This window comes from Mandrillus leucophaeus, unplaced genomic scaffold (genome assembly GCF_000951045.1).
Source record: "Mandrillus leucophaeus isolate KB7577 unplaced genomic scaffold, Mleu.le_1.0 Scaffold141, whole genome shotgun sequence".
Taxonomy (NCBI): Eukaryota; Metazoa; Chordata; class Mammalia; order Primates; family Cercopithecidae; genus Mandrillus; species Mandrillus leucophaeus.
In genome coordinates, this window is record NW_012101377.1 from 1315621 (window position 1) to 1327138 (window position 11518).

The window sequence follows — 11518 nt, forward strand, 5'->3', positions numbered from 1 at the left end:
CTTAGCTCCCACTTATACGTGAGAACATACGGTTTTGGGTTTTCCACTTCCGTGTTACCTCACTTAGAACACTGGCCTCCAGGCTGCGCATGGTGGTTCATGCCTATAATAATCCCAGCACTTTGGGAGGCCAAGGCGGGCAGATCACTTGAGGTCAGGAGTTGGAGACCAGCCTGGCCAACATGGCGAAACCTTGTTCCTAGTAAAAATATAAAAATTAGCCAGGTGTGGTGGCAGGTGCCTGTAGTCCTAGCTACGAGGGAGGCTGAGGCAGAAGAATTGCTAGAACCCAGGAGGTGGAGGTTGCAGTGAGCCGAGATTGCACGACTGCACTCCAGCCTGGGCAACAGAGCAAGACTCCATCTCAAAAACAAAAAAACAAACAAACAAAAACACACCAAAAAAACTTACTTGGGAGCTCTGGCTCCCAGGGCCTGTGGGGAGTGGGGAGCTGGGAGCTAGGAGGAGGCTGGGTCACAAGAGCAAGTCTTTTCCAGGATGCCAGGACCACACCCGGTAGAGGGCTCAGTTGGAGTTTCAGGGATGAGCACCTGCCTGGAGGGCCTGAAGGAAGCCCATGGAAGGCCATGGCCAAAGGAGCTCATCGCCCTGGGGCCGGAAGAATCTGCCCAGCAGATGGTCCTGCGGAGGATCCAGGAACTTTCTGATTCGGTATGGAGGGAGGGGAGAGACGGGGAGCTGGGAAGACTAAGGTCTTCCTTAGTGGCAAGAAATAAGGCTTTCTGTTTCACCGTTCTGTAACGCCGTTAGGCCGTCTCTCTCAAGGCTCTCTTGTGCTGGGGCTAATGGGAAAGCTTGACTTTTGTTCTTCCTGCCATGCCTGTTTCCACCACTTGGGGTTTTACCCAGTGCCAAGCTGTGGGGTCCTCCAGCTTTGGTCTACAAAGACGATTGCCTGCTTGTCCTCCTGGCTTCCCCAGCTCCCTGGGTTTTTAGGGCTATGCTGCCTCCGTGCATAATCTCGTCTGGACCCGATTGTCACCATCACTGGAGAAGCTGTTGGCAGTGCAGACTCTTTGTCCACCCTAGACTGACTGCACGGAGCATAGAGTTGACAGGATCTGGGGGATTTGCCTGCACATGAAGGCTGGGAAGGCCTGCTCTAGACTCACCCGGTGACTTACCATTTCCCCACTGGCTTCCAGGGACTCCATCCTACCTCCCATCAGACTCACTTAGGACACAAAGTCTCAGCTCTCTTACCTTCTTCACCACCCCATCCCTGCCAGTCAGCGGACCCTTTTCCTGGTCTGAGGGAAGGCCTTCTATCAGTGTCACTATGACATTTTTCTTGCACCCTGGCATCCTTTTCTCCCAAGGGCTAAGCTTCCCTAAGAAGGCCAGAAAGTCTTACAGCTGCCTCCTGCCTGGCCACATCTCTTCCCAGGGACATTATACAGCCAGACACTGGCATCAATGAGGGGGAGAAGAAGAGAGAAAATCAGAAGGGAAAAAAAGAGATATCTCAAAATATCCTGGCCTACAGGTGTCCCTGAACCCATTTCTTTTTGGGATTGAATGTCAACTGTGCTGCTGTCTGGCAGTAAGAACTTGGGTGAGGCACTCCAGTCCTCTGCACCTCAGTGACTGCATCTGTGCAATGGAATTATTTATAGAGTATCTCCGTCCCTTCCCCCAGCACAGTGTGTGGCTCCTGAGAGTTGATTGATCAGCTCATGCTGCCTGAGTCCACGCCTTTTTCTCTGTGGCTCAGTTGGATGGAAGCTCCACAGGGACAGGGATTTTTGATCTGTTTTCTTCACTGCTCTTTCCCCAGTACCCAGATTAGAGCCTGGTACAGAGTAGGTGCTGGAGAACTCTGTTGAATGACTGTAGAACAAATAGCCTGGAGCTGCCCCAGCCCAGCAGGCTCCTCTCTCCTACCCAGGACCATGGCACACGTCACAAGGCAGAATGGAACAGTGTCAAGGGTGGTCTCCCTAGACTTAGGAGACCTGGGTTTAGACCCTGTCTTTGCCATGCTTTTGCTGTAGGACCTTGAGCCAGTGACCACCTTTTTGAGCCTTTGCTTCCCCATCTCCAAAATGGGGATAACAGCAGCCCTTACTTCATAGAGCTGTTATGAGGATTAAATGAGATAATCCACCCCCTCAGCCTTTCCTCCCTGTCTCCCTATCCCGTAGGACCAGCAAGACCCCTTCATGCTGGCTGACCTGGACATGCTGGCCAGTCGCCATCAGGCCTTCTGCCAAGCCCTGCCACAGGTCTCACCCTTCTATGCAGTGAAGTGCAACAGTAGCCCTTGGGTGCTGCGTGTCCTGGCCGCCCTGGGCACCGGCTTTGACTGTGCCAGCCAGGTGAGCCTGTGCCCGCCGAGGATTAGGCCAGGCCAGCTGGAAGGGGGGGAGTCCCAGGCTGCTGCTGCTGAGGTCATGAATACGTGTCCCCTGTCCCAAGGAGCACTTGAAATGCGCTAAGCACACTACAGGGGGCCTAACATGCATTCTCCTTGATCCTCCCATCCGCTCTGCAAGGCAGCCAGGGGATCTGCATTTCATAGAGGAGGAGACAGCCTTAGGGGGAATCACTTGCCCATGGGCCAACATATGGTAAGAGACAGAGATGATCCATCCATAGCTGGCATTTTTTTCTTACACCAGGGGTGCAACATTCCAAGGGGTTTTTAGCAGAAGGGGATTCAGCAACGTTGAGGGAGGTTAGAGCCAAAGCCCAAGGGTGGGAAGGGGGAGAACTCAGGATGGGAGTATTTTGCTGAGTCTCTTTCCTTCCTTCCTTTCTTTTTAAGACTAGTCAAGTATAGTAGTGAGAAGTGGGGAAGAACAAGGAGTTCATCTGTAACTGACTGTTACAATCAATTGAGATAACTCACCACTTTCGGACCAGCCCTTCCTCCCTTTCTGAGGAACCCTCCACTAAGCAGGATTGAGTGCACCAGCTGCCTCTAGGAAGCCAGCCCATCTCCTCTCTATGGGGCTGAAATTGATGGGAGGGGGGTTGGTTCTAAGCTGAGACTATGAGCACCTAGAGCACAGGGCACGTTGAGACTATGAGCCCCACCCTGCCCTGCCTGGCAGGGACTCCATAATGAGCACCCTGTCAACCCCACCCAGGGCTCCTGCCTAAAAGTGGGGGAGCCGGGGATGGGACCCAAACCAAGGGTTCCATCAGGGCAACCTCTTTGGCTCATGCACAGTGTTCCTGTCCCCACATAGTTGGAGGGGGGCAGTGAGGCAGCCCCCAACCCTGGCTCTTGGCCACTCCAGGTGGAACTGGAGCAGGTGCTGGGCCTGGGCGTGGCCCCCTCGCGCATCATCTATGCCAACCCCTGCAAGCCTGCCTCCCACATCCGGTATGCTGCCCGGCACGGGGTGCAACTCCTGACCTTCGACAGCGAGGAGGAGCTCACAAAGGTGGCCCAGCACCATCCTGGGGCCAGGTGAGACCAGCAGGGGTGCAGGCAGGTAGGGTGAGAGTCAGCAGTAAAGAACGTATCACCCAACACAGCACACCCCTGACAAATGCTGGCCTGAGACAAGTGAAGGGGAGGACCCTCAAGGCCCAGCCATTTTAAGAGGGTCTGGCAGCTGCCTTTGGAGTGAGACAACCCAGGTTCAAATCCTGGCATTGTTGCTTACCTGATGTATGCATTGGGCACGTCTCTTATTTTTGAGACGGAGTCTCGCTCTGTTGCCCAGGCTGGAGTGCAGTGGCATGATCTCAGCTCACTGAAACCTCTGCCTCCCAGGTTCACGCCATTCTCCTGCCTCAGCCTCCTGAGTAACTGGGATTACAGGCGCGTGCCACCATGCCCGGCTAATTTTTGTGTATTTAGTAGAGACAGGGCTTCACCACGTTGGTCAGGCTGGTCTTGAACTCTAACCTTGTGATCCGCCCGCCTTGGCCTCCCGAAGTACTGGGATTACAGGTGTGAGCCACCGTGCCCAGTCAAGTCTCTTTTTTTTTGAGACAGAGTTTTGCTCTTGTTGCTCAGGCTGGAGCGCAGTGGTGCAATCTCAACTCACCACAACCTCTGCCTCCTGAGTTCAAGTGATTCTCCTGTCTCAGCCTCCAGAGTAGCTGGGATTACAGGCGCCCGCAACCACATCTGGCTGATTTTTTGTATTTTTAGTAGAGATGGGGTTTCACTGTGTTGGCCAGGCTGGTCTCAAATTCCTGACCACAGGTGATCCACCTGCCTCAGCCTCTGAATATTCTGGAATTACAGGCGTGAGCCACTGCGCCCAGCCTAGGCAAGTCTCTTTTAACATTTCTAAAACTCGGTTCCTTCATTTACAACATGGGGGCATGTTGCCTGTCACATAGTAGGTGCTTACCAGTACTATCAGTTTTCTACACTCCCTTCTCTGGGTGTACCTAGGGAAAAGTAGATGTATACATAAGTGTGTTGGGCTGGGGTGATGGCCACATGGATTTGGTGGCATTGGAAAACATCCCAGATCTGGGAATCAGCTGGGCACAGGTGGGGGTGGTATAAGCAGCCCTGGGCCCCTTGGCATCTCTGGCTGAGTGCTCTCTCCCTCTTCCCTATCCTCGGTGTCCCTCCTCCAGACTGCTCCTCCGGCTGAGGACCCAGGACAGCCAGAGCACCTTCCCTCTGAGTACCAAGTTCGGGGCCAGCCTGGAGGCATGTGGGCACCTGCTAACGTCTGCCAGAGACCTGGGGTTGGCCGTGGTCGGAGCCAGGTGAGTGATGCCTGAGGACTCCAGGAGCCCTTCCCTTGCTGTGGATAACTACGACAGAAACAGAGAGACACAGTCACACATAAGCCACTGGGGCCAAACGCAGAAACAAACAGCTGGAAACATAACTGATTACACTGGCGTAAGTGTCATCAGTTGGGGCCCATGGCAAGCTGTGGCCCCTCTCTGGGGCCTGTGAGACCCCATCTGTCTAAAGGGGCAGGATGTAATGTGAAGGTTACTCAGGGCCTCCCTGCTCTGAGGCCCTGGGGGGTTTGGGGTCTTGTTGTGAAGGGTCCATGAGGGGAAAGGGAGCCCACGTGGCAGTGCTGGGATCACGGGCTCCATGGCAGTGTGTGTCTGAGTGTGTGTGCGTGTGAACACTCGGGTGAGTGCCTCTTCGTGGGTGCCTCGTTGGCCTGAGTGTGCAGGTGTCTAAAAGCACACACTTAATGCCAGTGTAATCAGTTATGTTTCCAACTGTTTGTTTCTGCATTTGGCCCCGGTGGTTTTGTGCCTTATGTGTGACTGTGCCTCTCTGTCTCTGTCGCAGTTATCCACAGTCCGTGTGGCTTTGTGGTTTGGAACTGTGTTTCATGTGTTTCTGTACGTATCTCTCACCATGTCACATGCACTGGCTGTGCTAGCTTCCACGTGGGCTCCAACTGCCAGACACCCCAGAGCTTCACACAGGCCATCGCTGACTGCCGGTGCGTGTTTGAAATGGGCCGCGGGGCTGGGCATGATATGAGCTGCCTGGACATCGGAGGCGGCTTCCCTGGAACGGAGGACTCGGGGCCCAAGTTTGAGGAGGTGAGCTGGCAGGGGCGCTGGGGGTGTTCAGGGAGGTCCGTGTGTGTGCCCAGGCATGTGTGTGTGTGGGAGTCTGTGTTCATCCATGTACCTCTGTGTTTAGGTCTCTCTGGTGTGTCTCTGGGTGTGCTCTGTGTGCATGGGTAGGTAACTGTGTATGTGCATGTCTTGGCCTTGATATCCCCCAAAAGCAGACTCTGAGACAAACACTTGGATACAAGTAGCTTTTCTGGAGATGATCCATGGAAGCGCCAGTGAGGAAGTCAGGAAAGTGAGACAGAAGGGAGAAAAGTCAAAGAGAATTCATCTATGAGCTGTTTACCACTGTGGGCCCCTGTACCTGTCCCCCTGGGGACAATGTAGAACCTCAGAATCATCCCACTAGATGACAGGGGGCTGGGTCCTTTATTCACCAACTCCTGTCCCTCTTTGGTTGAAGGCTGTGGTCTGGGGGTGTTAATTTCCCCACATTCCAGCTAGTTTCTGAGGGCGCTGGAGAAAGCCCACAGAGTGAGAAGCAAAGGGGGGCAGGCACTGGAGGCTGGAAATCATCTTGCACAGGGCAGATGAGCTAAGGTAGGCTGCGGGGAGGTGGCACCGGGTGTCCACTGCAGCTGCAGCAAGGGTTCTGGGGGCTGTGCCTCTCTGTGTGTCTGTATGTGTGTATGTTTTCTTGTAGAATTCTTGTTAGCATCACCAATACAGTTATAGTTGGGAGTTTACATTCCCTGGGTCCACAAGACACTCATCTTCTTTCTTTGCATCGGATTAAATCGCTGCATCTTGGGACTTCTCAGGGAGCCTGGTGGCTAGCAGCCCCACCCAAGTGACCTCCTGTCTCTCAGCTTCTGTTTCCTGTTTGGTAAACAGGGATAATTCTAATGCCTACCCTGCAGGGTGCCTTGGGGATGAAAGGACTGACGCAGGTAAGGCGCTGGCACAGGCACTGGCACATCAACAAGTGTTGGATGAGTTAACCTCTTCCTGCTGTCCCTCCACCCCATTCCAGATGGCAAGAGTGATCAGTGCTGCCCTGGCCCAGGACTTCCCTGAGGAGCGTGGTGTCAAGGTCATCGCAGAGCCGGGCCGCTTCTATATGGAGTCTGTCTGCACGGCCGCTGTCAACATCATTGCCAAGAAGGCTGTGCTGGAGCCCGGTGGGTGGGCCAGGATGGCACTGGGTGGGGAGGCCACTGTCCAGGCATGCCCAGGCCCTGGAAGAGAGGAAGGGCAGAGGGTTGGGGCTCTGTCCCAGGAGCTGGGGTCAGAGTAGTGACTGAGCTCTCCCCAGGAGGCAGCCGGAAGCTGATGTATTATCTCAACGATGGCCACTATGGCTCCTTCCGCCTTGGCCACCGAGAGCCTGTCCCAAGGGTTCCCATCGTGGTGAAGGTAAGGGGGCCACTCCAGCCCCAAGAGTCTAGTTCCTTACCTTGAGATGCCTTGTGCCTCCCCCACTGGGAACAGTAGCTGTGCTGGACCCCAGAGGCAGGTCCTGGCCTGCTGCTTAGAGCACACGTGGACACGTACATGATGCGTGCTCACAGGTCAGAGCATGGGCAGCAGCTGGCTATGGGGGCCTCGTCAGGCAAAGGGACAGTCACCAGAACACAAAGGCGTGGGATGTTTTCCAAAATATGGACGTTCTTCTCCTTGGTGGTTAAAGAGCTATTCCCCCGAGTCCACCAGGGGCCTCCCTGCCGACGCCCTTGCAGCTCAATCCCGCGCATGATCTGGCAACAAAGCTGCGATACCTGACCCTGTAGGGCCAACAGGATCTTCCTCCAGCTCCAGGGCAGTTGTCTCCTGATGTGATGGGTTGGTATCCGGGCCACGCTGCTTTGTAAATATCTTGACTGTTTCTCCCGGCCAGTGAACGTCTTGGTGTGTGCACACATTTGGTCATGTATATGATGTGTGTCTGCATGCATGTGCGAGTGCGTATGTGTGTGAGGTGCTTCTGGGTGTGTGTCTTCATGTGTGTATTTGCCTCTCTTCCCATCGCGGGGAGTGAGTACTGGATATGGAGGAACCAGTAGGAGACCCTGTGTTTGTTTGGTTCCCACAATAGTTTTCAATTTTAGTTGCCCATATTTAAAAATCTAGACACATTTCGTAAAAGCCTGGATTTTCTCAGCTCCTCTCAAACATTTGAGAGATCTGATGATAACATGGCCTGCAGAAAAACAAGGCAACAAATAATTCAACAAATTAGTCTAGCACGTCAGGGGCTGTGATCTGCTGGAACGGACTTCCAGCAGTGGCTTTCCCCTGTAGACAGACAGTGACTTGCCAGTTTGTTGTCAGACTGACCTGGCCCATTTCACTCATTTGTGTTACCTGCTGGACCTCTAGGTAACTGAGTTTTCAACTGCTGCCTTATAGCAACTAATGAAGACAACAGCCCCATTTACAGAGGAGGAATCCGAGCCCTTACCTGTAGGCACATCAGACCTGGCCAGGCTGGGCAGCGGCCACAGAGGGATGGGTCCCAGCCAGTGTACATCCATGTGCCCCTGGGAGTGCCCTTCAGGGTCTTTCAATGGCTTCCAGGTAAGGGGTGGGATAGGCCAGCCTGCTGTCTTTTCTGACCCCCTTTCCTATGTCACACAGGAGTTCTGCTCAGAGCCGCCCCTCTTCCCCTGCACACTCTATGGTCCCACATGCGATGCCTCTGACAGGCTCTTCTTGGAGGATGTGCGGCTGCCGGAGCTTGATGTAGGCGATTGGTTGGTCTTCCCCTCCATGGGCGCCTACACATCCTCCATGAGCTGCAGCTTCAATGGCTTCCTGCCCGCCACCATCTGCTACACCATGGGCCCCCAGCTTAGGTGCCTGGGGGTTGGGGTTGAAGAGGAAGCAGGAAACCTCACACTCATTTGAGTTTGGGGTGGGAACTGGTCCCAGGGAATCTCCCTTTCCCTGTTGACTCACTGAAGTCAAAGTGTCCATCTGATATTTGGGCTCTGATCTGCCTCTGCCCCCCCTCCCAGGGAGGTGGAGAATTGCAAAGAGATCCCCAGGCCCTCTAGCCACTGTCTGACCCCACTCCTGCTTCAGACGCCCACTGCCCCAGCTCTGCCTCCAGGCCCCAGCTCTGCTGCTGTGTGTGCAGCCTCAGGGCTGTAGACAAAGGCCTTGACACCCACCCTGCATCCCATGCCCTTTCCCCAGGAGCCTTCTGGAGGCAGAGCCTGAATCCAGAGTCGGCTAGGCTGGAGGACTTTAAAACACTCTGGTAGGTAGGCCCCTGGGAACTGTTGGGAGTTGGGATGGCAGGGAGGAGGCAAAGGTTTGGGTAACTATGAAATCCTATGCGAACCTTCTAAAAACATCTTGCTATCATTTTGGGTCAGTTCTTTCCTTTTGTCTTTTTTCTTTTCTTCTCTTTTCTTTTATTTTCTTCTTTTTCTTTTCTTTTTTCTTTTCTTTCTTTCATTTTCATTTTCCTTCTTTTCTTTCTTTCCTCCCTCCCTTCTCTTTCCTTCCCTTTTTCTTTCTTTCCTTTCTTTTTGAGACAGAGTCTTACTCTGTCCCCCAGGCTTGGAGTGCAGTGGCATGATCTCAGCTCACTGCAGCCTCGACCTCTCAGGGCTCAGGTGATCCTCCCATCTCAGCCTCCTGAGTAGCTGGGGTTATAGGTGTATACCACCACACCCAGCTAATTTTTGTATTTTTGGTAGAGATGGGGTTTCGCCATGTTGCCCAGGCTGGTCTCGAGCTTCTGGGCTCGAGCAATCCGCCTGCCTCAGCCTCCCAAAGTGCTGGCATTACAGGAGCCACCACATGCCTGTGTCTTCAGTCAGGTCTTACACTGACTTTTCTTAGCAGCAGACTGCCCTGCCCATCCTCCTTGTCATCTGCCTCGCCATCCCTCCTTTCCCACCCTCTTGAACGGTGGCTGAAGGGGACACATTAGAAGCTACTTCTTCTCAGACTGACTACAAAAAATGGGCTATTGATCTTTTATGTTAATAATGCAGCCCACACACCTGCTCAATTCATACCTAACTGGTGTCAGTTTACAACCTTAAATTCATCCTGCCGCTCCTCCCCGCTTTTTATTTACTCGTGCCCTTGCCTTGTCCCAGAAAGGGTTTCTATAAAATGCATCAACGTATCATAGTGGTTAAGAGCATGTCACTGGAATAAGTGAGAACTGGGCTCAAATTTAGGCACCACTGCTACTAGCTGTGAATTTGGGCAGGTCAACTAACTTAGTTGAACTCTAGTTTTCCTTGTAAAATGGTGGTAAGAATAATAACTTCCCCGTAGGGTTGTTGGGATTAAGAGAGGGATGAATGTATCATTTAGGGCCAGCTTTTCCTTCGGCCACCCTGTTCTTGCTGGCTCTCCTCCTGGAGTCTAGATGTCACAGAGACCCCATCTTGCATCCTGGGTCTTTTCATAGAGTGTTGGTAGGGTGTCCCACTCAGGCCAAGCCAGGATGTGTGCCCGATGCTAGGGGGACAGGTGAGGCAGGCGCAGACCCAGTCCTTGAGAAGTCCTGAGGCCCGTGGAAAGCTAAAGGCAGGCGCAGCTGGCTGCAGCACAGGGAGGACCATGGGACATACTCTGAGGACAGTTCAGGTAGAAGCCATCCATTCGGAGGAGTGAGTGGCTTCTTGGAAGGAGAGTGGTGGCACCTGGAGGCGGAGCAGAATCAGTAGGTAAAGCAGGCAAGAAGCGTGGCTCAGGTGTGGGAACAACTTGGCCCAGGCATGGGAATGAGCCTCTGCTCAGAGAACAGTGAGTGACCAGGATTGGAGATGAGAAACAGAGATTGCAGAGCCTCAGGACACAGGGTGACCAGTTTGCCTGGGTTTGTCTGGAACATTCCTGGTGCTAGCGCTGTAAATCCTGAGTCCTAGGAAGCTCCTGAGTCTTAGGCAAACCAGATGGTTGGGGAGGGAGGGGAGAAGGTCGTCATACCCCAAAGCCACATTCCTGCAGCTATAGCGGGTACAGCCACTGATTTCTCAGCTTCTGGCTCAGCCAAGGAAAGTGTCTCCCTGCCTTCAGCAGGACCTCTCCCACCCTCTCTGCTACTACTCAACTCAGCCAGGTCCTCAGGGATCCCAGAGTCCCTGGAGCTGAAGAGGAATTTCCCCTGACACGTAGGATGCAAAGAGCAGATTGGGGTAACAGAGGCCACTCAGAGAAGCTAGAGGAGCTCAACAGCCCATCCAATCAGGTGCATCTCAGGCAGACATCCCAGAATATCCAATTCCCTGCCTGCAAAATGGTCTTGCTTATGCCCAAACACTCAGGATGTAAGAGGCACGGATTATGGGTACGATACTTAGCGGTGTGAGCAGGCTTTGGGAAATGTGAACTCTATCCAGATGGAAGACATTCCAGTGAGTTTTCTTTGCCCCTGGCGGGTGGGAGAGGGTGAGTGGGTCTGGGTATGTAAGTCACAGGTCTCCAGGTCTAACCCACCAGTGACAGACCATAAACAAGATGATGTTTGCTGGGTTTGTTTATTTGTTTGTTTTTGAGACGGAGTCTCTCCCTGTCACCCAGGTTGGAGTGGTGCAATGGCACGATCTTGGCTCACTGCAACCTCTGCTTCCCAGGTTCAAGTGATTCTCCTGCCTCAGCCTCCTGAGTAGCTGGGATTACAGGTGCGTGCCACCACGCCCAGCTAATTTTTTGCATCTTTAGTAGAGACGGGCTTTCACCATGTTGGTCAGGCTGGTTTCAAACTCCTGACCTCGTGATTCACCTACCTTGGCCTCCTAAAGTGCTGGGATTATAGGCATGAGTCACCACGCCTGGCCGATGTTTGCTGTTTATGATACATAATAAGAAGCCTCCATCATTTGAATCATGGGACATTTAAAAAAAAAAAAAAACTAGAAAATACTGGGAATCTAGGATCAGTGTCACACATCCATTGTCATCTCTTGTCTCTGCCAGCCCTCGGCCGCTGGACTGCTGCGGCTCTAGGCACTGCAAGGGCATCCCTTAGTTCCCATCTCCTAACTGCTCCCTCCAG

General features: G+C 53.3%; 1 protein-coding gene across 1 annotated transcript; it reads left to right on the top strand.

The window, feature by feature from the left end:
• The first annotated feature begins 543 nt into the window (after positions 1–543).
• LOC105535091 (antizyme inhibitor 2-like) lies at positions 544–8400 on the top strand. Its single transcript, XM_011974099.1, has 8 exons — positions 544–672; positions 2166–2339; positions 3267–3439; positions 4573–4707; positions 5352–5517; positions 6527–6674; positions 6809–6909; positions 8131–8400. The coding sequence occupies exons 1-8, from the start codon at positions 544–546 to the stop codon at positions 8398–8400; spliced, it is 1296 nt and encodes a 431-aa protein (XP_011829489.1).
• Positions 8401–11518: the final 3118 nt, after the last annotated feature.